General features: G+C 47.8%; 2 protein-coding genes across 14 annotated transcripts in view; one reads left to right on the forward strand and one right to left on the reverse strand.

Moving 5' to 3' along the window:
- Positions 1–693: 693 nt before the first annotated feature.
- On the reverse strand, positions 694–25,094 carry HNRNPF (heterogeneous nuclear ribonucleoprotein F). Of its 12 annotated transcripts, none has more exons than XM_065520601.2 (4): positions 25,040–25,094; positions 11,658–11,792; positions 9,846–9,904; positions 694–2,608 (listed from the first exon to the last, which is right to left on the reverse strand). In XM_065520601.2, the coding sequence occupies exon 4, from the start codon at positions 2,554–2,556 to the stop codon at positions 1,309–1,311; it is 1,248 nt and encodes a 415-aa protein (XP_065376673.1). In that variant the 5' UTR covers positions 2,557–2,608; positions 9,846–9,904; positions 11,658–11,792; positions 25,040–25,094; the 3' UTR covers positions 694–1,308. The 12 variants fall into 12 exon arrangements, with proteins under 12 accessions (XP_065376673.1, XP_065376678.1, XP_065376677.1 ...); XM_065520606.2 differs by having other exon boundaries at positions 24,999–25,094; XM_065520605.2 differs by having other exon boundaries at positions 24,635–25,094.
- ZNF487 (zinc finger protein 487) overlaps positions 24,976–25,354 on the forward strand; it is a 70,706-nt gene continuing 70,327 nt past the window's right edge. For both annotated transcript variants that reach the window (XR_012417637.1, XR_012417644.1), the window contains exon 1: positions 24,976–25,101. The gene's annotated coding sequence lies outside the window, so the exon portion shown is untranslated. The remainder of the gene's footprint in view (positions 25,102–25,354) is intronic.

A 25,354-nucleotide genomic window follows, 5' to 3' on the forward strand; every position in this document is an offset into this window, starting at 1 on the left:
TAAAATCATTAACACTATATAGCTAGTAAAGGGGGAAAATAAACATTTTTGAATAGAATGGTTTTAAATAAACTCCACATTTTAAAGTCCTAATGGTTTGTATTTAGCATAAGGTTTAAAATGATAGTAATACTGTATGCTGTATGTAGAGCTGCCTGAATTTTAACACTGCTTTGTTGCCTAGGTGGGTAGCAATTTGAAAACAGGTCTCGAGCTTGGTAACGGGTATCCTGCCATAACCTAATCAACAAATGCACCCTACAGAAATCAGGAAAGTGACCAAAAAAAAAAAAAAAATTTAAATCAGCATTTTATAAAAACTAGAAACAAAATAATGGTTTTCACAATGTAGCACTTGAAACTAAAGCTCTCCCGCTATCAACAGATGTGACTCCAGCATCAAGGGCCCAGCAGGAAATTCCGAATGGTTTAGAACAGTGCACGTAAGTTGCCAGTGGCTGGGGCTGTGTGTCTATTTGATGCTTCCCAGAATGTGTGCTGCTAGTCACCATTTCCACCATTCACATATTTAACATTTTTATTAGACTTTTATTTAACCTCATCATAAGAATATAAGGGAGATCATAGATTTGATGTATGAAATTTTTAAATTCACACTAAAATACATTACGATTAAAATGAATTATCTTCAACCCATTTTGCTATCTTTTGCTGAGTAATCTGTGCCAGTCATTGTGAAAAAGTCTTTATTTTAAGAAAAAAATTTAGTTAACAAAAAATTTAACAAGTTTCACTTAGCAAAATACACCCAAAAGGAAATCACAGTACAAAGAAAGTTTTAAGTCAAGGCCTCACCAATTCCTACAGTATTAGTATTGTGTCTCAATTCTCAAAACTAACTTTTAAAAAGCTTAAACTTAACCTAAAGGATCTTAAATGAAAATATAAACTAGAATGAACAAACATGAGAAATATTTCTTTGAATCAGGGAGCTAGCACCTTTGAGTTTTCCAAAAAAGCACGTCTCCCCAGTGTGTTCACTGTGATGTGGTGTAAAAGATCCACATTTAACATACTTAAACTACTTAAACTCGGATAACATCACTCTGAAGTATACTACCAAAATGTTAATTGAGAAAAGCTGAAAATAGTTTTAGTTTACTCATTATCACATGCTAGAAGAAAATTTTGCATGAGAAAACACTGAAGAGGTAATTTTTTAATCCAGATTTCACAAACTCATGGTGCAAAATGGGTCCCCCAGCTTCCTCTATTATAACTGCTCTTAACTGCTTGTTGGCTGCCTGTGAAAATTTGATTGAAATAACTCAAATGTTCCTAACAAAACTAGTCATAGCCACCCATGCTGTTCTGCCCACTATAGCCGGCCCCGTAACAGCCACTCACTGACTGGCTCTCCAGGCCACTATAAGTGGCCTGGGCAGCAGACACCCCCATGCCTTGCATCACCTGGCTGCTATACGCCCCATTGCTGGCCCCTGTTGTTGAATTCAAGAAGAGTTCTATGTATCTGTGCTGCATATTGGCCCTGTCTTTGGACATAGCTGCCACAGCTTCTTCATGAGTAGCAAACTCAACATCTGCTTCACCCGTCACTCTTCCATCTGGGCCGATCTCAATATGGACTCTCACAGGGTTGAGAGGAGAGAAGAAGTTGTAAATGTCGTTCTCGGTCGCTTTGTATGGCAGACCCCTCATGTGGACACAGTGGCCTGTGGTGCTCTGCACTGTGAACTCACTGTCGCCATATCTGTGGTCATACATTCCGGAGAGACAGTAGCTGAGATCTCTCCCGAACAGGTCGGTGGTGAAGCCGTAGCCATCACTGAGGCCACTGTACTCCTCGTAGCCCCCGTAGCCTGTGCTGTAGGCACCGGGCCTCATCCTCTCCAGGCCTGCCTGCTTCACGATGCCAATATACCTCCTGGCAGTCCCGGGCCGGTCATAGGGCCCTGGCCGCTGCACGGACATGAACTTCAGAGGGGGATCTGAGTATGACCTAACTTCCTCCTGGCTGCTCTTAAACACCTCGATGTACCTGTGCCCTATCCTCTCCTTGTGCTTCCCTAGAGCCTTCTCAGCTAACTCCTGCGAGGCAAACTGCACGAACGCTTCCCCTGTAATCTTGCCTTCGGGGTCCACAGGCAATGTGATCCCGTTTGGCACGATTTCCAACCCTGAGAAGAACTGAACAATTTCTTCCTTTGTGCATCCAAATGGGAGTCCTCGAAGCCGCACGAAGCCATCGTTGGCGCTGTCGGCACTGTTGGGACCGCTGTGCTTCAACACCCAATCCATCTCGGTTCTGTGGGACTTGAACACCTCAATGTACCGGTGTCCCATGCTTTCCCTGTCTTTTTTCAGGGCCATTTTTACATCATCTTCTGATCCAAGTTCAACAAAAGCCTCACCACTCTGCCTGCCCTCTCTAGTATAGATGAAATGGACACCTGCGGCCCCATCATGAATCGTGCAGTCAGAGAGGAAGTTCTGCACGTCCTCAACAGAGCAGGACCAGGGCAGGCCACGGAGCTTGACCACAAAGCCTTCACCTCCCTCAGGGCCCAGCATCATGGACACTTGACAGGGTGGGTGTCAGGTGATCTTGGGTGTGGCTTTTTTGTGGCTGGGAAAAAAAAAAAAAAAGACAAATTTATTTAATATGCACAACAAAAGTATGCAACAGAAAATTTCCCCATTTTACAGATGAGAGAGGTAGCAAGACATTAAGAAATATACCAAATACAATTGAGAGCTAAGATTTAACTCCAGGTTTCTCAAAAAATTACATGAGCAGTCATAGGCAATTTGAAAAAAATCAGGAGTTTACAAGACAGGACGATGCATGTGAACGTGGTGCCTTGAACACAGAGAAATGTAAATTTCAGTCAGGTGAGAGCAAGCGCATTTCCTTGTTATATTTATTCCACGTTTGTCATGATAATTATGTGGCAGTTCACTTATAAGAGCACCTCAGTTCTTCCTAAACTATAGGCCTTACATTTGGTTAAACAGTAAATTTAGTAAATTTTATTGTTTATGGTAGGATACTTTTACTTTCATGAGAGGGGATGGGAACATAGCAGGCTGTTTTTAAACCACAACATAGGGTAAGATTTTCTAATTTTCTCATCGGCAGTAATGTTGCCAGGATACAAGACAGTAACGGCTTACAGTGTCTACAGAGGTATGATTTTGCTCCCAAATCGTCAATTCAAACTAAATATCAGATTCACCAGTTCACATAAAATATAGCAGAATTGCTGTCTTTTGCTTAAGATCTAGAAGAGGGCACCGGGAAGAAAGGGCAATCGCAAGAGGGCTGAGAAATGCCCTTCCCACCAGGGTGGTACATGGCACTTGGAAGTCCAAACTCAAAGAATAAGGCCAACTACACACTAGAAGGCAGTCTTCTGAGAAAGAGCAGCAGCTGACCCAGACGCCAGGGTATACAGCATAGCCAGCCATAAGCAAGAAAAATACTGCAGTATTATGGTGCCGAAGACATATTTTTGTATGAACAATGTCAAAGATGATGCTCAAAATGAGCACAGGAGTATATGGAAATCTTTTTTTTTTTTTTTTTTTTGAGACAGAGTTTCACTCTTGTTGCCCAGGATGGAGTGCAGTGGCACGATCTTGGCTCACTGCAACCTCCGCCTCCCTAGTTCAAGCGATTTTCCTGCCTCAGCCTCCCGAGTAGCTGGGATTACAGGCATGCACACCAAGCTATTTTTTTTTTTTTTTTTTTTTAAGTAGAGACGGGGTTTCTCCGTGTTGGTCAGGCTGGTCTCTAACTCCCAACCTCAGGTGATCCACTCCCCCGAGCTTTTTTTTTTTTTTTTTGGAGACGGAGTCTTGCTCTGTCTCCCAGGCTGGAGTGCAGTGGCGGATCTCATCTCACTGCAACCTCCGCCTCCCAGGTTCCAGTGGTTCTCTCCCCTCAGACTCGCGAGTAGCTGGGATTACAGGTGTGTGCCACCATGCCCAGATAATTTTTTTTGTTTTTGTTTTGAGACAGTCTCAATCTGTCACCCAGGCTGGAGTGTAATGGCACAATCTCAGCTCACTGCAACCTCCGCCTCCCAGGTTCAAGAAATTCTCCTGTCTCAATCTCCTGAGTAGCTGGGATTACAGGCCACCACACCCAGCTAATTTTTTGTATTTTTAGTAGATACGGGGTTTCACCATGTTGGCCAGGCTGGTCTTTAATTCCTGACCTCAGGTGATCCGCCCGCCTTAGCTGCCCAAAGTGCTGGGATCACAGGCATGAGCCACCATGCACAGCTGGAAATCTAATGTTTCAAAGTGTCATTTTACATCAAGCATAACAGGTACAAGCTGCTAGTCTTTTCAAGCAATATGGGCTCATCATGTGGGGAAAAATGCTCCATTAAAAAAAACCCACAGTTTAAAAAACAGACAAAAAGTATAGGTAAGTGCAATTTAAGAAAAGGAAAAGCAAATTCATAATAAATGAAATGCTCAACTGCACTAGCTTCAGGGAAAACTAAATTAGTAACAAGTAGTTACCATTTTGACTGATCATATTAGTAATTTTAAAGTTTGATGTAGCCAATGCAGATGACATTTATCATACAGTGCTTCGTTATTTCAAATTGACAATGTCTAAAAGGATAATTGTGTAAATCTTTTAAATCTGCCTGTGTCTACACCAGATTATAAAGACAACAAGACATGTCTCTTCTCCCAATAACAAGCATAATGACACAAATGAAACAGAACAGTATGTGATATCCTGAACACATCACCAAGACCAAATACCCGGCATTTACTCATGAACTGTGACTTGGCATGCAAGGGCTTTGAAAGTATACAGCCTAAGTAAAAGACGTCACCCTTGCTAATGAGTGGAACATGGAAGCCTCTGGGATGAGAGTCAAGGGGAGCTTAACCTGGATTGCTCATTGCCTACCTCAAATGTATTGACTATGTACATCAACTCAATCAACTTTTATAAAATAATCCTGAAGGGCAAAGGATTGGGCATAAATAATCCTATCTCCAATTCTCAAACTGTGCTTTGGGTCTGCAATAAACACCGGGGTTTAGCCTCCACCTTAGAATGTAATGGTCCCTGCCTCCCCAGGCCTTACCTAAATCCCCTGCAGCAGCACATGGCCACGGCAACATGCTGACCTGGCAGAGCAAGGTCACAGGAGCTTCTTCCTCTCCTGCCCATGGAGGGAATTCTGTGCTAACAGCTCAGAAGCTCCTCCTTGGAAAGTCAGGGCAAGTTTGCATTGTGTCTCTTGGGATAATGGGTCCGGGATCGCACAATTACAGGTGGGGGCTCCTTATGCAATTCCATTCCTAACACCCGGTCAGCCTAGGCACCACCTGTCCTTTTGTTTTTGACCATACCCTGGTCTTGCTCCTCAAACATGGAAAGTATCTGAAGGCCTCCCTCAGGTTCTGTTCCCAGCCTTCGGTCCAGCCATCATTCTGGGTGGGGGAGATGAAGCCATAATCCACTAACCATTTTCTCCTGGACCCTACACCTCCAATGATTTCACCATTCCCTGCAGGAAACCCCATCCTAATCACATCCTCCTCCCTCCACCACAACTGCTATCCCCCTCCTTTGTAGGGACCCTGGCTTCCTTATCCACACAGCCTCTCATTCTCTCCTCATTCTTCATAATCTGGCTTAGAGCAAGTATCATTTTAGGTTCCTTCCTCACAATACATGGAATTCATTCAATGAACTTCTTCCTTAACTGTACGCACCCAGTAAAACCAGAGCTCTCTGTAAGATTCCAAACAAATATCTGACTACTCCATGGATGTACTGAGTGGCTCAGCTGCACACAGACAGGCCAAATGGTGCCTCTAGGCTACGATTTCTCAGCCTCAGGACTACTGACATTTTGGACCAGACAGTTCTTTGTGGTCTGGGGGCAGGCCCAGGCACTGTAGGATGTTTAGCTGCATGCCTGGTCTCTGCCCACTAGATGCCAGCAGCACCCTCCACCTCCTGTTCTGACAACCAAATGTCTCCAGACATTCCCAAATGTTCTCTGGTGGCTAATGCTGCCCTCAAGTTGTCAAATACCATAGAAAATTAGGGTGAGGCCGGGCACAGTGGCTCCAACCTATAATCCTAGCACTTTGGGAGGCCAAGGTGGGTGGGATCATTTGAGGTCACGAGTTCCAGACCAGCCTGGCCAATAGACAAAACCGTGCCTCAACTAAAAATACAAAACACTAGACTGGGTGTGGTGGCTCATGCCTGTAATCCGAGCACTTTGGGAGGCCGAGGTAGGTGGATCACGAGGTCAAGAGATCAAGACCATCCTGGCTAACGCGGTGAAACCCCGTCTCGACTAAAAATACAAAAAATTAGCCGGGCGTGGTGGCGGGCGCCTGTAGTCCCAGCTACTTGGGAGGCTGAAGCAGGAGCATCGCTTGAACCTGGGAGGCAGAGGTTTCAGTGAGCCAAGATCACATCACTGCACTCCAGCCTGGGCGACAGAGTGAGACTCCGTCTCAAAAAAGAATTACCTGGATGTGGTGGCGGGCGCCTGTAGTCCCAGCCACTCGGGAGGCTGAGGTGAGAGAAAACCAGGAAGTGGAGTTTTCAGAGTGGAGATCACACCACTGCACTTGAGCCCAGGTGACAGAGTGAGAATCTTGACTCCACAAAAACAAAACAAAACAAAACCCCCACCACACAAGAAGAAAAAAAAAAAAAAAAAAAAAGAAAATCAGAGTGAACAGCCTTAAGAGTAAGCAGGCCATCAATATCGCCCACTGTCCTACCCCAGCACCCTGCTTGTCCAAAGCCCTTCAGATGTCTGGGGCAGCCTTACAGATTCTCACCTCCTCTCCAGCTGGTCGACATTACTCTAGGAAGTGGACTTTGTGAAGTCAAGTCAGAGTCTAGGAGTTTGTAATCAAGTAGTGGGTCCCTTACAGCGGACATTATGAACAGCTCTGCTCTGGGTCCAACCTCACATACCCCGGGGTCCATGCTTTTTTCTTTCTTTCCCCTTTCTCCACTGAGCACTGTCTACTTGGTAATTAAACATGCTCAGTTCTACCCAATCATGTCATACCTCCCCTGCGCCAACTTTGTCTCTAGCTACTTGTTGATTTGTTTAGTAAAATCTTGTCAAAAGGTCTCTACTGTCACTTCTACTCCCCACCATTAAAACTGCACGATCAAGGTCAAGAGTGGTGGCTCACCAGAGTCAGGAGTTCAAGACCAGCCTGACCAAAATGGTGAAATCCTGCCTCTACCAAAAATACAAAATTAGCTGAGCATAGTGGTGGACACCTATGCGGAGCGCAGTGGCTGACGACTTTAATCCCAACACTTTGGGTGGCTAAGGCAGGCAGATCACTTGAGGTCAGGAGTTCCAGACCAGCCTAGCCAACATAGTGAAACCCCCGTCTCTACTAAAAATACAAAAAATTAGCCAGGTGTGGTGGCGGGCGCCTGTAGTCCCAGCTACTCGGGAGGCTGAGGCAGGAGAATGGCACGAACCCGGAAGGCAGAGCTTGCAGTGAGCCAAGATTGCGTCACTGAACTCCAGCCTGGGCGAAACAGCAAGACTCTGTCAAAAATAAATAAATAAATAAATAAATAAATTTAGCCGGGCATGGTGGCGGGCACCTGTAATCCCAGCTACTCCGGACGCGGAAGCAGGAGAATCGCTTGAACCTGGAAGGCAGAGGTTGCAGTGAGCTGAGATCGTCCAGATCGTGCCACTGCACTGCAGCCTAGGTGACAAGAGTGAGACTTGTGTAAAAAACAAACAAAAAAAACCTACATGATCCTACCATACAGATCTTCACGGCAAGAAAAAGAGCGAATGTTTTCATCTTCATCTTAACCATTTCTTCCCGGAAATCCTCTCCCTTTCACTCCCTGTTGGCAATTACTCTTGGTTTTCCAGTTAATTCCTTAGACACTCTTAGTCTCTGAGTCCTTCCTTAACCATAGGGAATTGGGCTTGGGCCCAGTCCTCTTCTCAGTGGCCCCACCTGCTCCCAGGGTCTCCATAATCATCTCCAGGGTCAGGAGATATGCAAGCCTCCAGTCTTTGGCTCCCTGAAGCCCAGACGGGTAGATACAACTCTACTCCACAGGTTCTCCTCTGTGCCACAACTGAACCTCACATTCTCTCTTGTCACACTCCAATAGCGGCATGAATGCCCCTATCTGCACCCAGAGGTCCTAAAAGGAAACTGGAGTAATCCCTGACCTTCTCTCAAGCCCTCAAATCCAATCAACTCATAAACTCCCTTGGGTGATCCCATTCTCCACAGTATCCTCATCCCTAAATCCTATTCAACTCCTTGATTTCCTCAGCAATAAAGGTGCCTCATAGCTCTACGCTGTTCCTAACACATTGTAATGGCAGCCTATGAACTCAGTAATTCTCTTCTTTGTGAGTTATCAAATTGTCATTTTATGTCATGCTGTATTTCTCCTATTCTAATTCCTGTATGAACAAACAACCAATTCCAGGCTACTGATCTCTTTTAAAGTATTCCAAGCATAGGCCTGTAATCCCCAGCACTATGGGAGGCGGGCGGGTCACCCGAAGTCAGGAGTTCAAGACCAGCCTGATCAACAAGGAGACACCTCATCTCTACTAAAAATGCAAAATTAGCCAGGCGTGGTGGTGCATGCCTGTAATCCCAGCTACTCAGAAAGGCTAAGGCAGGAGAATCGCTTGAACCCAGGAGGCAGAGGTCGCAGTGAGCCAAGATCGCATCACTGCACTCCAGCCTGGGCAACAGGAGCAAAACTCCATCTCCACAAAAAACAAAACAAAACAAAAAACAACAACAACAAAAAACGTTTTCCAAGCATACTGGCTAAGCCTTACTGCAATCCCATCTACGGCTCAGGTGTACTTTTAAAACTAATCACTGTCCTGCTTCCAAGTCCTCAGTGGTTTCCCATGGCCCTCAGAACAAGGACCACTGGCTCAGTTGGGTGCCTCACGCCTTGCAACTTTTGCCTGCAACACTCTTCTACCTAAGCTCACTTCACTTCCTTTTTTCTCCTGAAATGTGCCAAGCTCTCTGCTCCTTCAGTGACGCACATAGTTGACACTCATGGTTAATTCTCTCCCCAAATATACTCTGTTCAACCTTCTGTCTACCTAAATCCCACTAATCCTTAAGGTCTAAGCTCAAATACACCACCTTTCTCAAATGTCTTCACATTATCCAAATTGTCTCATGCTCTACACTACCACAGCACTCTTGCTGTGTTGTTAAAGGGGTCTTCAAACCCACAATGGGAGCCTATTGGGGAGACACTTGTGCCTGTTTTGTTGGTCACCATGACCCCATCCTCAGTACAGGCTTGACCCAGCTGGCCCAAGATTAGCCAGGATTAACTGCTGCCCATGTGCAGGGGGGTCAACACCTTCCTCAAGAATGCAGTAGCCTGCCTGGCTAGGCTGAAAAAGATACACAAGTAGCATCAAAAAACAAAAACAAAAAAACACATTTCATAGAAGAATTACTTAAAATGCCTAATCTCTTACATGTCGTGTTTTGCACCAGGAAATGTTTCAGAAGCAGAATGACTTCCTCTCTGAAGGCAAAGTGAAGAGACCATTCCTTTCCAAAACACATGTGTACACACCACTTAAAACACTTACTGCTTATTTTTACTCCAGAATTGGTTTTCTTTTCCATTTCTCAGAAGTCCTAAGGCTTTTCATTAACTAAAACTCAAGCTGAAAAGAGCCCCGTGGTGTCCTGCTCAAGGTTAAAGTTTGTGACAAAACTTTTTTCACTCCAGGCTGTTAAGCAAATTTGAGTATAACAAATATAAATACTGCAGCTGAAAAAGGGCTCTTCTTAAAATAGCTCACCTTAAAAACAACCGCGGATGCCTTCAGTGGGAGACACTTCTGGATGGTAATGAACTGTCCTAAAAAAACAGAGCGATACTGGCTGTATGGTCTCAAGATCCTGGGCACTGGCTCTGGGATCAGAACTCCAGGTAAGGACAGGATATAGCTGGGAAGCCCTTTACATAGCGCCTGGGTTTAAATTAAATCTCACACCCCATCCGCCTAACAGCATTTTGGAAGTATTATCTTTTCACAGGGCAATACAGAGCACAACAAAAGAGAAAGGCCTTATTGATCTTGATTAGATTTACTCTTGATGAGATTCTCCTGCCTCAGTAGCTAGTATTACAAGCGTGAGTCACCACACGCAGCTAATTTTTGTATTTTTAGTAGAAACGAAATTTCACTGTGTTGGCCAGGCTGGTCCTGAATGCCTGACCTCAGGTGATCCGCCTGCCTCTGCCCAATTCCTGAGTTTCTACACTGAGGACCCTAAGTGCTGGGAGGAAATTTAAACATCAGGGGCAGGGCACTTGGGAAGTAGGTGAGTGGGGAGAAGTGACAACCACAGGGGATTTGACCTTAAGACCCCTCTTTCACTGGGATAGCACGGGCATGGGGCAACGGTGCTTGCTAGAAATTGTTATAGGAACACCTCTGTAAGCAGTGTGGAGACACATCCAAAAGACACTTCCAGTTTTATTGGGTAACTTCTTTGAAATATGCTTCACTAAAAAATACATCACAATCACTAGATCACCAACATCCCAGTAATAACGCTGCCCCATAGGACTAGGACACGGACTGAGGGCTATGGAATTCTGAGAACCAAGCTGCATGAGTTTTGGAAATGTGGAATTAGTAAAATCAACTAATTTTGCTGAACCTGACGTCTTAAAATGAAGACAATCACATCCGCCTTGTCTTGCAAACTTCCAGTGATTATTACATAAGACACTCTTGGGGGGTGTACAAATGAAAAGCATTACATTTATTAGGAAACCTATTCAGGGGTGAAATAGTTTCAAGTACTCTGGAATCAGGTTTTCAAAAGGCTTCAACAATCGTCTTGTTGAAGGATCTGAAGGGTGGAACCCAGTCATCTTAATGATCTGATCCACTTCTGCCCTAGTTTATCCCTGCGTGATCCACAGACCAACACCCTGAGGCCTCTGGGGACATGCACAACCTGGCAGCCAGACCCACGTACACCCATTTACCCCAATGGACCGACCAGTCGCTGTGAGCCTGTAGACCACGGCCACAGCGTACCGCCAACGCACGCGGAGGAAGAGTCTGGTCTCCCCGCCCTCAGAGCCAGGAAACCGCTGGGGGCGGGGAGGGCTGCTCAGCTCCCCCAGGTGACTGGACAGGGAGGTTTTCCGAGCGAGCTTGCACGCGGTCTACCTAGATAATTAAAACAGCGACCCTAAAACAGATCTGGGTGGGGGCTAAGAATCTCCATTTCCAAAAAGCGCTCTCGAACGAGCTCTTCGCTGTGATACAGGTTGGACGGGATTAACGCTTGCCTTCAGGCAGAGCCAATCAAGATAAACAGGGCGCGCCGGAGTCCTACTAGTCTGGCTATCTGCAGAGTAAACAGGGCCGTTCAAGCACCACCCACCTCGTTTTCTTTTGTTCAGGACAGGACTCGAGGAGGAACCCTGGCCTCCCCTCCTAGACACACTCCCGTGCTCCCCGGGAAACCGGGTAGCATTCTCGCTAGGCGGCTGGGAGCGCGTTCGGCCGCGCCGCCCCCATTACTCAGTTACACTCTCAAACCAAAGTCCACCCGGTCGGGCCCACGGACTTTCATGCTCTAAGACTTACCACGGAGGCGAGCGGGACTGGTTTCTGTTGCTACCAGGCAAGCGCGGCTGGCAGCCAAGAGCCCCGAAATTCCACCGAAGCTCAACCACGCAGAGGGCTCCGGGGAAAGTCCAGGTGCATCTTTTTGTTCTCAACCTGCAACAGAAATCCAAGTGGTGGGGAGCCCCTTCCGCGAGGTGGAAGGCCCGGACGCGCGATAAGCGTGTTTTGGCGGGAAGCAGCGCCTAGGACCCGAGAGAAGGTGACGGCGACGTTCTCGCGGCCTCCTCCCAGCGCTCCGGCAGCCTCGGACCGCCCGGCCCGGCAGGAAGGTCGGCCCCAGGGCCTGCGCGGGCTCGGGCGGGAGCTTCCGGGCGGGGGGCGGAGCAAGCGGGGCGGGGGGGCAGGGACTGGAGGACTCCCGGAGGGAAAGGCGCCCTGCGGGAGGGGGAGGGGAGGGGAGGGGGCGCCTGGCGGGCTTCCGGGGCCCTGAGGGTGAGGGCGACGGCGAGGTGGGGTGGGGGCTGTTTCCCCGGCCCGCCGAGCTAGCCTGCCTGGGCGGGACCTCCGGGACCCACGGTCCGAGCGGGGCTGAGGGGAGGGAAGGAAGAGGCGCTCCTAGGTCTGGGTCCGTCTCTGGGCGACCAGGGCGGCGGAAAGGGACCTGGGGGGCGGCCCGGGCTGGAGTGGCGGGGCTGGTGCGCCCGCGCAGCGGCTCACCACGCCAGGGACGGGCCGTCGGCCCCGAGGCGGCGCGGGGTCCGGAGTCCGGGAAGCGGAGGCCTCGTGATTCAAGACCGGCAGCCGGACGTGGGTCACGGGGTGTAGAGGAGGAAGTGCCACCGCCGGGCCCGCCAAGATGTCACCAATGGGAAACGCGTGCCTGCAGGTGCGGCCCCGTGGCCCGCGCGCTGGGCCCAGGCAGGAAGTGGGGGAAGGAGAGTCAGGGCGGCGGGAAGATAGTTCTCCGAGTTCTCCCGAAGGGAGCTGGGCGCGAGCGCGACCTGGGGAAAGTCCAGAGTGCCAGCCACGGGGAGGGGCGGGCACTGCAGAGTGGAAGAGAAGCCAGCAAGTTAGACACAGCCTTTCTCCGGGAGGCTGCCTCTAAATTCGAACTAGAGGAGGTGCCTTGGTTTGTACATTTGACCGTGGATACACGTAAAAGATTTTGAAAAAAAATCTTTGAAAAACAATTTTTAGAACGCAATTCCTAAAACTTTTAACCACGCAATTTTGTGGACCTCTGAATCTTAATTCAAATGAACTGGAGAACAATTATAAAGCAATTTCGATACTATGAACAGTGACATTTTATATTACGGAATTATAAATTTTGTTGTAATTATGCTGTAATTTTATTTCTTTAAAAGACCCTTTTTAAAGCCACAAATATTTGCAGATAACTGATTTCTCGAATATGTTTCAGATTACTTGGAAAGTGGAAATACACATGAAACAAGATGTGCTATGAGCTAGTAATTATTATTATTATTATTTTTTTTTTGAGACGGAGTCTCGCTCTGTCGCCCAGGCTGGAGTGCAGTGACTGGATCTCAGCTCACTGCAAGCTCCTCCTCCCGGGTTCACGCCATTCTCCTGCCTCAGCCTCTCGAGTAGCTGGGACTACAGGCGCCCGCCACCTCGCCCGGCTAGTTTTTTGTATTTTTCAGTAGAGACGGGGTTTCACCGTGTTAGCCAGGATGGTCTCGATCTCCTGACCTCGCGATCCGCCCGTCTCGGCCTCCCAAAGTGCTGGGATTACAGGCTTGAGCCACCGCGCCCGGCCTGAGCTAGTAATTATTAAAGCTCCTGATGCAGTTTCATTACACTTGTTTCTACTTTTGTGTATGTTTGACTTTTTTTGGTTTTATTTTTTTTTTGAGACAGTCTTCACTCTGTCGCCCAAGCTGGAGTGCAGTGGCATGATCTCGGCTCACTGCAACCTCCGCCTCCTGGGTTCAGGCGATTCTCCTGCCTCAGCCTCCCGAGTAGCTAGGACTATAGGCCCATGCCACTGTACCAGCTACTTTTTGTATTTTTAATAGAGATGAGGTTTCACCATGTTGGCTAGGCTGGTCTTGATCTCTTGACCTTGTGATCCCCCTGCCTCGGCCTCCCAAAGGGCTGGGATTACAGGCACCAGCCCCCCGCCCGGCCTGTTTGCGGTTTTTTTTTTTTTTTTTTTTTTTGAGACAGTGTCTCACTCTGTCCCCCAGGCTGTAGTGCAGTGGTGCGATCTCGGCTTACTGCAACCTCCCCTCCCAGGTTCAAGCGATTCTCCTGCCTCAGCCTCTTGAGTAGCTGGGATTACAGGGACACGCTACCACGCCCGGCTAATTTTTGTATTTTTCGTAGAGACAGGGTTTCACCATGTTGGTCAGGCTGGTCTCGAACTCTTGACCTTGTGATCCACCGCACCCCGGCCTGTTTGACATTTTTAACAGAATTATTTTGAGACGGGGTCCGACTCAGTTGCTCAGGCTGGAATGCAGTGGCACGATCTTGGCTCACTGCAGCTTCAATTTTCCAGGCTCAAGCGAGCCTCCAACCTCAGCATCCTGAGTAGCTGGGACCACAGGCATGCAACCACGCCGGGCTAATATAACTGTCTGTAAAAGTGAGAGAAAACAAGTCTTTACAATGCACTTACTAGATGACAGCAATTACAGGGAACAGTAACATACTGCATATAGTGATGTAGAAACTACAAGGACAAATGAGCCAGTCCTTCCTCAGAATAGTTCCAGATAAAAGAACCCACAGAATTATGGTTATGTTATAAAATAAAGCAATTAAGTTTTAGAAATCCATCTTGAAATATCTGTGATGGCTTGGATTTGTTTGAAGTTGTCCACAAAGTAGTAGGTGGGGAGATGGAGAATAACTGTTGAATCTGGGTGACAGGCACATTAGCCTCAACATCCTGGGCTCAAGTGATCTTCCCACCTTAGCCTCCCCAAAGCAGCTGGGACTACAGTTGCATGCCACCAAGCCGGGCTAATTTTTTTCTTTTTTAGTAGAGACAAGATCTCTCTATGATGCCTAGACTGGTCTGTAACTCCTGGGCTCAACTGATCCACCTTGGCCTCCCAAAGTGCTGGGATTATAGGGGTGAGTCACTGTGCCTGGCCCAAGGCAAGTTTTAATTATTGATCAGTCACCATAGGGTTCCTGCCTGTGAGGGAACAACGTGTGCACAAGACTTGAGCCAGGGGTCTTACTGTGCAACTGCAGCTAGGTCTGAGATCAATGGTAGGAGATGACATAGCCTTAAAGGCCTGGTTTGCCGTTCAAAGGCCAGTGGGAAGGCATTTAATGGAATGTGGTGTGATTGCAGTTTTGCTTTTTAACAGTCTAGATGCTATCTGGAAAATGAATGGTGGGAATAGATACATAGAGATAAGATTGGAAGGAATGAAACAAGTCTAGGAAGACTGCTGGGAATTGAAGAATGTGAAAGGATTTGAGTAATGTAGAGAAAAATGACAATCTGGAAATTGATTGACTCACCAAGAAATACTGCGCACCTAAAAGATGCAGGAACTGTAGTGGTAGAGAGACACAGTTCCTGCCTTGGTGGGTCCAGTAACAGTGGAGTAGGAAATGAAGAAATGAGGCCGGGCGCGGTGGCTCAAGCCTGTAATCCCAGCACTTTGGGAGGCCGAGACGGGTGGATCACAAGGTCAGGAGATCAAGACCATCCTGGCTAATCCGGTGAAACCCCGTCTCTACTAAAAAATACAAAAAACTAGCCGGGCGAGGTGGCGGGCGCCTGTAGTCCCAGCTACTCGGGAGGCTGAGGCAGGAGAATGGCATGAACCCGGGAGGCGGAGCTTGCAGTGAGCTGAGATCCGGCCACTGCACACCAGCCTGGGCGACAGAGGGAGACTCCGTCTCAAAAAAAAAAAAAAAAAAAGGAAATCAAGAAATGTACAAATATTTGACGACAAATTTTGGAATGAACAAAAAATAGAAAATAGGGATTAGCTCAGATTGGGGTTCTGAGGAAGTGACAAACAGGAGCATGGGTGAGTGGGAACACTGAGTGATGAATTTCATGTAGAAAGAAGGGAAATTCTTTTTTCCTTGATAAATAGCTGAGGTTTAAAGTAGAAGCTGGCCAGGAGCAGTGGCTCAAGCCTGTAATCCCAGCACTTTGGGGGCCGAGGTGGGAGGATCACTTGAGCCCAAGAGAGTTTGAGACCCGCCTGGGCAATATAGTGAGACCCCCCCATCCATCTCTATATAGGAAAAATAAAAATGAGGGGGGAAAAAAGACAAGTTAAAAGCCCATTATTCTTTTTTCCTTCTGTACATTATTCCCCCTCTGCATACTTGTTCAAATTATTTATATTTTTTACCAAAGCCCTTTACTAGGATACATTTTGGTGCTGGATGCTTTGTATTCATATTCTTATTTCGTGGTGAATTCTTTCGATTGAAGAAATTTAGCTGCTGCTGCTGCTCACGTCTGTTCACCACATGAGAAGCACAAGATGGGTCTTGGAGGCAAAAATTCCCCATCATGGTATATAGTATGTGAGCAGATCACAGACCTATTTGTTATGGATGTCTTCCTTTTCTGTTGGAAATGATATTGAAAATTGGACTTAATGGCCTCAAAAGTCTCTTCCAACCCAGCAATTTTATAAAATCCCTATTGTGACTCTAAAGTACTTCCTGCTGTCATGAACTCAAGAATTATGATACAAGACACTAATTCCATTACAAAAAATGCACCAACGCACACATTTGTACTTAATTTTTCAAGGGCACATGGATCTGAAGTGTGAGAATTCAACCCAATTCACACAACATGCCAAATTCAATACACAGAGCTATCCTAAAAGCTATTAAGGACTGAGAAGTGGCCGGGCACGGTGGCTCATGCCTATAATCCCAGCACTTCGGGAGGCTGAGGCGGGCGGATCACGAGGTCAGGAGGTTGAGACCATCCTGGCTAACACAGTGAAACCCCATCTCTACTAAAAATACAAAAAATTAGCCAGGCACGGTGGCAGGCACCTGTAGTCCCAGCTACTCGGAAGGCTGAGGCAGGAGAATGGCGTGAACCCAGGAGGCGGAGCTTGCAGGGAGCACCGCTGCACTCCAGCCTGGGCAATAGAGCAAGACTCCATCTCAAAAAAAAAAAAAAAAGGACTGAGAAGCTGCAGATGGAGCATATATTAACATTTTAAATGTTTACTCCATTATTACTACATTTTTATCCACCAAAGGGCATCTGTTCTGATCTGCCTGCAACAGGAAAGCTGTTTTCCATTACCATCTTATCAGGTTCTTTCACTTACTTGCTGTAGCTAAATCTGGGGGGATAACACACTGCTTCCCTCAGCATTCATTTTTCAAAAGATGTGTTACTAAAAAGCATCAAGAGTAGTATAATGTAATGTTACATTTTAAATATACTGTTTGTATTGAAATTAATGTAAGGGACATTTTTTTGACTGATCATAAAACAAGCAACCATTGCTATTTGATATTGACTGCATTTTGCAAATGACTCAAGAATCATGATATCTAAGGTAAATGTTCCTTAAAATGTTAATAAAAAGCAAAACTGCTACTAGACTGCTGTTCCTAAAAATAAAATCTGTTCTTAACTGAGGGAAAATGTCATTATTTGGATTACCTGGACTAACTGGAAATAATACCCATGCCTACCTAAGAAATGGGTATGTGCAGATTCCACTAAACAAAAATACAATTGATAGGAAGATCAATTTTGTTTTTCCCAGACCACCTCCTGTACCTCTCTCCCTTGAGCAAGCAGCCCCTAAGTAGGTGCATAGTCAAACCCTGGAGCTGGACAGAAAGGAGGCCTGTGGGGTATCCTCAGCCCCCTGAGGAAGGTACATCCCTTGGGATGGGAATTCTTTCTGAAGCCTCCATGGAAACATGACACCTTAGGTTCCAAGCAGCTGGCCCTGAGCTGAGACTGCTGGCCCTGAGCTGTGCTGCCCAGGGGACCACTGCATTCTGCCTTGGGAGAACTGTGGAGAACAGAGATGGAAAGAGGAAAGGAACATGACAATTTACAGAAGAGGGGCTCCAGCACTCAGAAATAACGTATCACACCTCAGACTTCGGCAGGTTTCAGGGAACAAGAAGTGCTAAACAAAAACCAAAATGATTTTAACAGGAAAAAAAAGAGCAACTTCAGATACCACTCCATTACAAAAAAAAACAAACAAAAACAAAAAAAAAACAAACTTTCTGGAACTAAAATCGAGTTTCAAATTTAAAAATTAGTAATGAATTCAAAGAAAGGAAAATCCAGTAGAATAAACATCAAAACAGAAACAATGGGGGAGAAGATAAGAGATTTGCACGACATACTTTTTCCAAAGCAGTTTCCGCTATACTTTAAACTTAGGAGTTTTACCAACACACGCCTGTGCTGTGTCTTTTCACAATATCCTAATGGGAACTACAGGGATCTTAAGCCTGGAAAATTCACTTCTATGCTTTATCGTTTCTCTTGCTGCCTCCATCTGTTTCTTTTTCTCCTTCTGGAATTCCTACTATTCACATTATTTCTCCTGCCTGAAAAGGAACCAACCCTATCAACACCCTTATCTTAAGACTTCTAGCCTCCATAACTGTGAGAAAATTTGTTACTAGTCTCTATTACTTTGCATGGCAGCCCTAGCATACTAATACACCATGTTACCAAACCAGACAAAAACACCACAAGAAAACTAACTTCTGAATTCTATGTACTTCTAACACCAACTTAAATTAGAAAAGATAGGTATTTGTCATAAACGTCATAATTCTATTAGATGGCCCTATTCTAATCAAATAACTTATGATGGGTTTATCAGGATGTAACATAGTAAGTAGGAGTATCTGTATTTATATTAGGTGAAGAGTTGTCTAACAGGAGGCATACTGTTAGGATAAATCTAATAGGAGTCTTAATCTGTCATGCCTTTCCTTAATTATGATGGCTTTTTGTGTGTGTGTTTTTTTTAAACGGTCTTGCTTTCTTGCTCAGGCTGGTATGCAGTAGAGCGATCACAACTCACTGCATCCTCTATCTACTGGGCTCGAGGGATCCTCCCCACTTAGCCTGCCAAGTAGCTGGTATTACAAGTGTTCGCTATCACATCTGGCTAATTAAAAATTCTTTTTTGAAAAGATAGGGTCTTGCCATCTTGCCCAGGCTGGTCTTGATCTCCTGAGCTCAAATCCATTCTTCCACCTTGACCTCCCAAGTGTTGGGATTACAGGTGTGAGCCTACATTGCCTGCTCTGTGTCACTTTTTCACTTCTGAGTCGGACTCTGGCTCTGTCACCCAGGCTAGTGTGCAGGCGCACGATCTCAGTTCAGTGAAACCTCCGCCTCCTGAGGTCAAGCAATTCTCCTGCCTCAGCCTGGGATTACAGATGCACACCACCACCCCCAGCAAATTTTTGTATTTTTAGTAGAGATGGGGTTTCACCACATTGGCCAGGCTGGTTTTGGACTCTTGGCCTCAAGCAATCTGCCTGCCCCAGCCTCCCAAAGTGCTGGGATTAAAGGTGTGAGCCACCCCGTCCAGTCTGTGTCATTTTCAAGAGATCTTTTTCCTAGCCCAAGCCCATATGGTTATCTGAACTTACAAAGCGCTGATGTTTTTACCTAAATTTTTACACTTAGATCTACAATGAACTTGAAATTGATTTTTTCATTTCCAAAAGAGTTTACAATTAGTTCATCAAGTATCACAGGCTAATTTTACTCAAGAACTCAGATGCGAAAGTCCAAACCAAGTATCAGTCAACCAAATCCAGCAATATGTAAAGCAATATTATGACCAAGTTGGGTTTATTTCAGGAATGCAAGTGTAGTTGATCATTTCAAACTCAATCACTGCAATTTATCATACTGATGTATCAATGGAGACAAAGTACAGAGGTAATTTTTTAATGTTTTATGAGAAATGCTAAACTGAATTTATGTCAAGGAAGAAACGAGGCCATGTACTGTGGCTCACACCTGTAATCTCAGCACTTTGGGAGGCCGAGGTGGGCAGATCACTTGAGCTCAGGAGACCACCCTGGGCAACATGGCAAAACCCCTTCTCTACAAAAAAATACAAAAAAATATTAGCTGGGCATGTGGCACACACCTGTAATCCCAGCTACTTGGGGGGCTGAGGTAGGAGGATTGCCCGAGCCCAGGAGGTCAAGGCTGCAGTGAGCTCTGTTTGCGCCATGGCACTCCAGTGTGCGCATCAAAATGAAATTGTTTCTTGAAAAAAAAAAAAAAAAAACCAAAATGTAGGGGGCTGGGTGTGGTGGGTGGCTCATGCCTGTAATCCCAGCACTTTGGGAGGCCAAAGCAGGCAGATCACTTGAGGTCAGCAGTTTGAGACCACCCTGGCCAATATGGTGAAACCATCTCTACTATTAGACGGGCGTGGTGGTGCTGCACGCCTGTAATCCCAGCTGCTCATGAGCCTGAGAATTGCTTGAACCCAGGAGGCTCAGGCTGCACTAAGCCCGGATCCTGCCACTGCACTCCAGCCTGGGTGACAGAGTGAGACTCTTAAAAAAAAAGAGTCTTAAAAAAAAAAAAAAAAAAAGGAAAACAAAAGTACATCTTAGAGCGATCAAATGATCATTGAAGGAGTTATCTTATAAAAGTATTCCTGCTAATAAGTGAGAAGGAATCGATTATTAAAATATCACTAATTTGGAAACCATTTAAGAAAATAATAGATCTAGGTAATGATCATTAATAGCTGCTGTAACATGACAAAAGGGAAAATACCAACCAATATGTGCCTCCAGTAGGGGCACAGCACCTCAACTAAGTATTCTTTCCAAAAACTCCCATCTGAATCAAAACTACCTCCAGGCTGGGTGTAGTGGCTCACACCTGTAATCCCAGCACTTTGGGGGGCTGAAGCGGGTGGATCACCTGAGGTCAGGAGGTCGAGACCAGCCTGACCAACAAGGTGATTCCCTGTCTCTACTAAAAATACGCCTGTAATCCCAGCTACTCAGGAGGCTGAGGCAAGAGAACTGCTTGAACCCAGGAGGCGGAGGTTGCAGTGAGTCAAGATCACTGCCATTGCACTCCAGCCTGGGCAACAAAACCAAAACTCTGTTTTAAAAACAAAAATAAAACCAAAACCAACACCACTTCTAGAGGTAACTATCACTTTACAGCAAATATAAAGAACAGAGACTCAAAGGCCACCAGGGAAAAACAATCAGAAAAATGCGAAGTGTGGGGAAGGAATGCTGCAAGACAACCCGACAAATATAACCGGGAATGGGGCCTTTAAGAAAGGGGAACTTCTAGATGATCACTGATACAGCATCCATTCACCACACCTGAAATGTGTATGTGTAAAACTCACTGGATTTTGACAGGTTCACAGGATTGTTTTTAATTATTTTAGTCAAGATCATGGAGAAACGAAAGTGTTTTAATAGTGGATATATGTTAGGTTAAATTATTAATACAATGAATCACGTTTCCTTTTACCACTAGAGAATATAAGATTGGCCGGGCGCGGTGGCTCAAGCCTGTAATCCCAGCACTTTGGGAGGCCGAGACGGGCGGATCACGAGGTCAGGAGATCGAGACCATTCTGGCTAACACAGTGAAACCCTGTCTCTACCAAAAAACACAAAATACTAGCCCGGCAAGGTGGCGGGCGCCTGTAGTCCCAGCTACTCGGGAGGCTGAGGCAGGAGAATGGCGTAAACCCGCACGGCACTCCAGCCCACGGCACTCCAGCCCGGGCGACAGAGTGAGACTCCGTCTCAAAAAAAAAAAAAAAAAAAAGAATATAAGATTACATTTATAGCATACATTATACTTCTATTGGCCAGTGCTGCTCTGAATTTAAAAAGTTATCTACAAAATATAAGGTGTGACTTTGGATCCTGACTCAAACCAACCAGTTGTTTAAAATATTTAATACGGAAACATTTAAACCCTGGAAACTTGGTATTTTGGAATGTATTTTTAGGTATGATAGCAGTATTATGGTTAGATTTTAAAAGTCCTTAGAAATACTGCGGATTTATTTATTAATAAACACCTTATTGGTCTGGGATTTGCTGTAAAATAACCCAGGGTGGTCTTGGCTGACTGTTCTCCCTCTGCCCACCCTGTTGCCCTCCAAAGAACCGTAGCTCAGGGGAACTAAGACAGGGCAAGGGCCCCGGCAGGGGAGGGGTGTCCCGGTCCAACTTGGGACCCAGTCCCAATTGTGTCCCTGGGCACGTGACTTCTCCCAACCTCCATTTTCTCATCTGGGGCTAATAGCAACCCCTTTTACAGTAGTCCTGAGAATGTAATTAGAAAATGGAGTAAAACTTCTAGGACCTAGTAAGAATCAACTAATGTGGTTCTCTCGAAGAGCAGAGAACCAGAGCTCAGTGGAGGAGGGGAATTAGAGAAGTCACCTCCACGGAAAGGGCCTGTCACATTTCTGCAGCCCCTGCAGGCATCTACCCGCACTAGGCTCTCATTTGCCTCCAGACTTTCCAAGGTTCTGGCCACGTGGGAGAAGTAACTTTATTTACTCACTATTTTCCCTTAAATAAATTGCAATTTTTACCTGAATAAAGCTTTGTAACGCTACCCTTAACAGAAAACTTCACAGTTTACAAAAAAGTGGCCAGGCATGATGGCTCACGCCTGTAATCCCAGCACTTTGGGAGGCAGAGGCGTGAGAATCGCTTGAACACAAAAGTTTGAAAATCAATCTGGGCAACACAAGGAGACCCCATCTCTACAAAAAATACAAAAATTTGCCAGGCGTGCTGGAGAATGCCCGTGGTCCCAGATACTCGGCGGCTGAGGTGGGAGGACCCCTTGAGCACAGGAGGATCTCGGCAGCGAGCCGAGATCACACCATTGCACTCCAGCCTGGGCAACAAAGTGAGACCCTGTCTCAAAAAATAATATATATAATATATATATCATTTTATAGAGACGGGGTCGGTCTCTGACGCCCAAGCGATTCTCCCACACCTCGGCCTCCCTAAATGCTGGGATTACAGGCGTGAGCCACCTCGCCCGGCCGGCAGTGACTCTAATCTACAGAATGCACACCGGAATGTAATACCTACAAGGCAAAAGATCTTTTTGCTTAGGAATAAAGCAATCTCTCTCTTTACATTCATTAAAGTAGTAATGTCTTATTTTATAAATTCTGTAAAAGCAACGAGTCACTTTTCAGGGATAGCACTTAAGATATCTTTCACCTACCTAGAGAACCCAATGAATTTTTATCTTACTAGGAATTCAGAGACAACCACGTATCTAACTTTTAAAAATATAAGTAGAAAGAATTATATGTGTATATTTTTGGAAGAATTAAGATGACTTTTTGAAAGGAACGACTGAAGACAACACTTTCAGAACTCCCTGCCGCCTGAGGCTGTGGCCCTGACCCCGGCGCAGCGCCCGCCCCGCGCGGTTCCGGGAAGCCGCCGTCGCCGCCCGTTGCCCTCCGCGCGCAGCCGCCAGCGCGCGCCTCCTGTCCCGCCACGCAGATGGCCGGCCCGAGCCCCCAGCGCCCGCAAGCAGTTTCGAAAACTAAAGAGGCGCGTTAGCTCGTCCCCGGGCCGCTCGGAGACCGAAAAGCCGCAGCGAAGGGCGCCCCGCGGGCAATGGCCGAGCTCGGCTCTCCTTCCACCCTCCAGCCGGGACACACGCGGAGCCGAGCGGGGATCCCAGGCACCTAGCGGGAGGGGTCCCCGCGACCTGGGCGGTCTGGCGGGGAGGGCGAGTCGGGTGCCCTGCTCCTCAAAACCCTGGTCCACGACTCTGCGGTTGGGGGAGCGGGGCAGCCGGCGCAGCAGGAGCCGGGCCCCGTCCTCAAGTTTCCTAGGAGCAGGGCGGAATCGACGAAAATGCTTCATACACACAAGCAGAAGGGAAAAAAAAAAAGACGACTAAGCCGAAGAGCGCGCACGAGTCAGATTTTCACCCCAGATACAAACACGGTACCTCTAGGAGCAGGAGACCAACACAGAGACCGCGCTACGAGGACACGCGGCGCCGCCGAGGAAGAAAATGGGCCCAGGGCAGAGAGCTAAGGCTCCGGGAACCGGGCGTGGGAGGAGGGCGGAGCCAACTCCCCACAAGGAAGTCTTGTGCAACTCTCAGGCGCCTACAGCCACGTGAGCGCGCGGCTTTCATTTTATTCAGGTATTATTACTACTGTTATTACTTCTGAGACAAGGTCTCACTCCCATCGGCCAGGCTGGAATGCAGTGGCACAGTCACTGTCACTGCAGCCTTGACCTCCTCAGAGCAAGCAACTCTCCCGCCTCAGCCTCTCGAGTAGCTGGGACAACAGGCGCGCGCCACCACACGTGGCTTTCTTTTTTTTTTTTTTAACTTTTTAGCAAAGACAGTTTCACTATGTTGCCCAGGCTTGTCGGGAACTCTTGGGCTCAAGAGATCCTCCCGGCTGGGCCTCCCACTGAGCCAGGCCTGTTCTCACTTTCAGAGCCCTCCGGTGGTCGCCAGCGCCCGACCAGGAGGCTGAACTAACGCACCGGCCGGCCGTGTCTTCCCGGCAGCCCCTGACTCCAAAATCTCAGCCCGCGGTGCTCACCGCGTGGGACCACTATCTGGGCGTGCGGCTCTCGACCTCCGACACTGCGTCTCCCGATCCCAGGGGGTCCAGTTCTCGCCGGTCCCACGTACCGGCCCCTCGACCTCGAATCCGTCCCCCAAATCTCAGCGCCGCGGCCCCTCATTATGTGCAGTCCTCGATCGGTCCCAGATGCGTGGCGCTTAAACTCAGATCTCTCCTCCCTGATCCCAAATCCCAGCCCCAGCCCCACCCACCCCAATAGGCCCAAACCCCAGGTAGTCCGGGTACGGGGCCCTGGACTTCGGAAGGTCTCCCCAATCTCAAATCCCAGGCCCACTGTCCACACCCCCAGGGGGACCCGGTCCCCGCTCGGTCACGGGTGTGCGGCCTTCGACGTCGGAGACTTCGGCCACCCCTCACCTCGGCCTCCGAGTCTCTACGCTCCCGCTCTCACATCAGGCACCCCGGTGGTCCCTCGGAGCACCTAGAGGAGGGTGGGACGCGGGGAACTTGGCAGTTGTAGCAGAGGCAGTTGAGGCTTGTTGACCATCACCATGGAAACCCCCGGCTGCGAGCACGGGGCGGGGCCTACGAGGGGCGGGGTCAGGCGCGCTGCCGGCCCCAGTCCTTAGCGCCTGCCCGACGAGAGCACGCGGCTTTGCCGGAAGCCCTCCTGCTCCCGGCGTGCCAGGCCCCGACTCGGCCCTACTCCCCGGCTCGGCCCTTTGCCCTGAGCACCCGGAAACAGAAGCCCAAGGAGCCCGCGTCCCCACCCCGCTGCTACCTGCCGGCGTGACAGCGATTCAGTGCCACCCCGAACCCCACCTTAAGGAAGACGCGGCGCAGTCCTGCTTCCACGACGGAGCCGGAAGGACGCAAGGACCGCGGTAGGGCGGAGCTTCTGCGTCTTGCACCCGGGGGCGGGGCCGCGACGGCGCTACTGTGACGCGCCCAGAGCGGAGCTACCGGTTGGCCGGCCGGGCGCGGAGCTGAGCCGACACTGGGGGCGGGGGTGTGGGGGAGGCGGCGGAGGCAGACTAGCGAGGACGTTTCTGGAGAGGAGAAGGGAGGGGTGGGGAGGGGATGGGGGGGAGGAGAAGGGAGGGGTGGGGAGGGGATGGGGGAGGAGGAGGAGGAGGA

This window comes from Macaca fascicularis, chromosome 9, assembly GCF_037993035.2.
Source record: "Macaca fascicularis isolate 582-1 chromosome 9, T2T-MFA8v1.1".
Lineage (NCBI taxonomy): Eukaryota > Metazoa > Chordata > Mammalia > Primates > Cercopithecidae > Macaca > Macaca fascicularis.

Bases quoted from the DNA above. Each gene is read 5' to 3' on its own strand.
- HNRNPF (XM_065520607.2), bottom strand. From the start codon at position 2,556: ATGATGCTGGGCCCTGAGGGAGGTGAAGGCTTTGTGGTCAAGCTCCGT.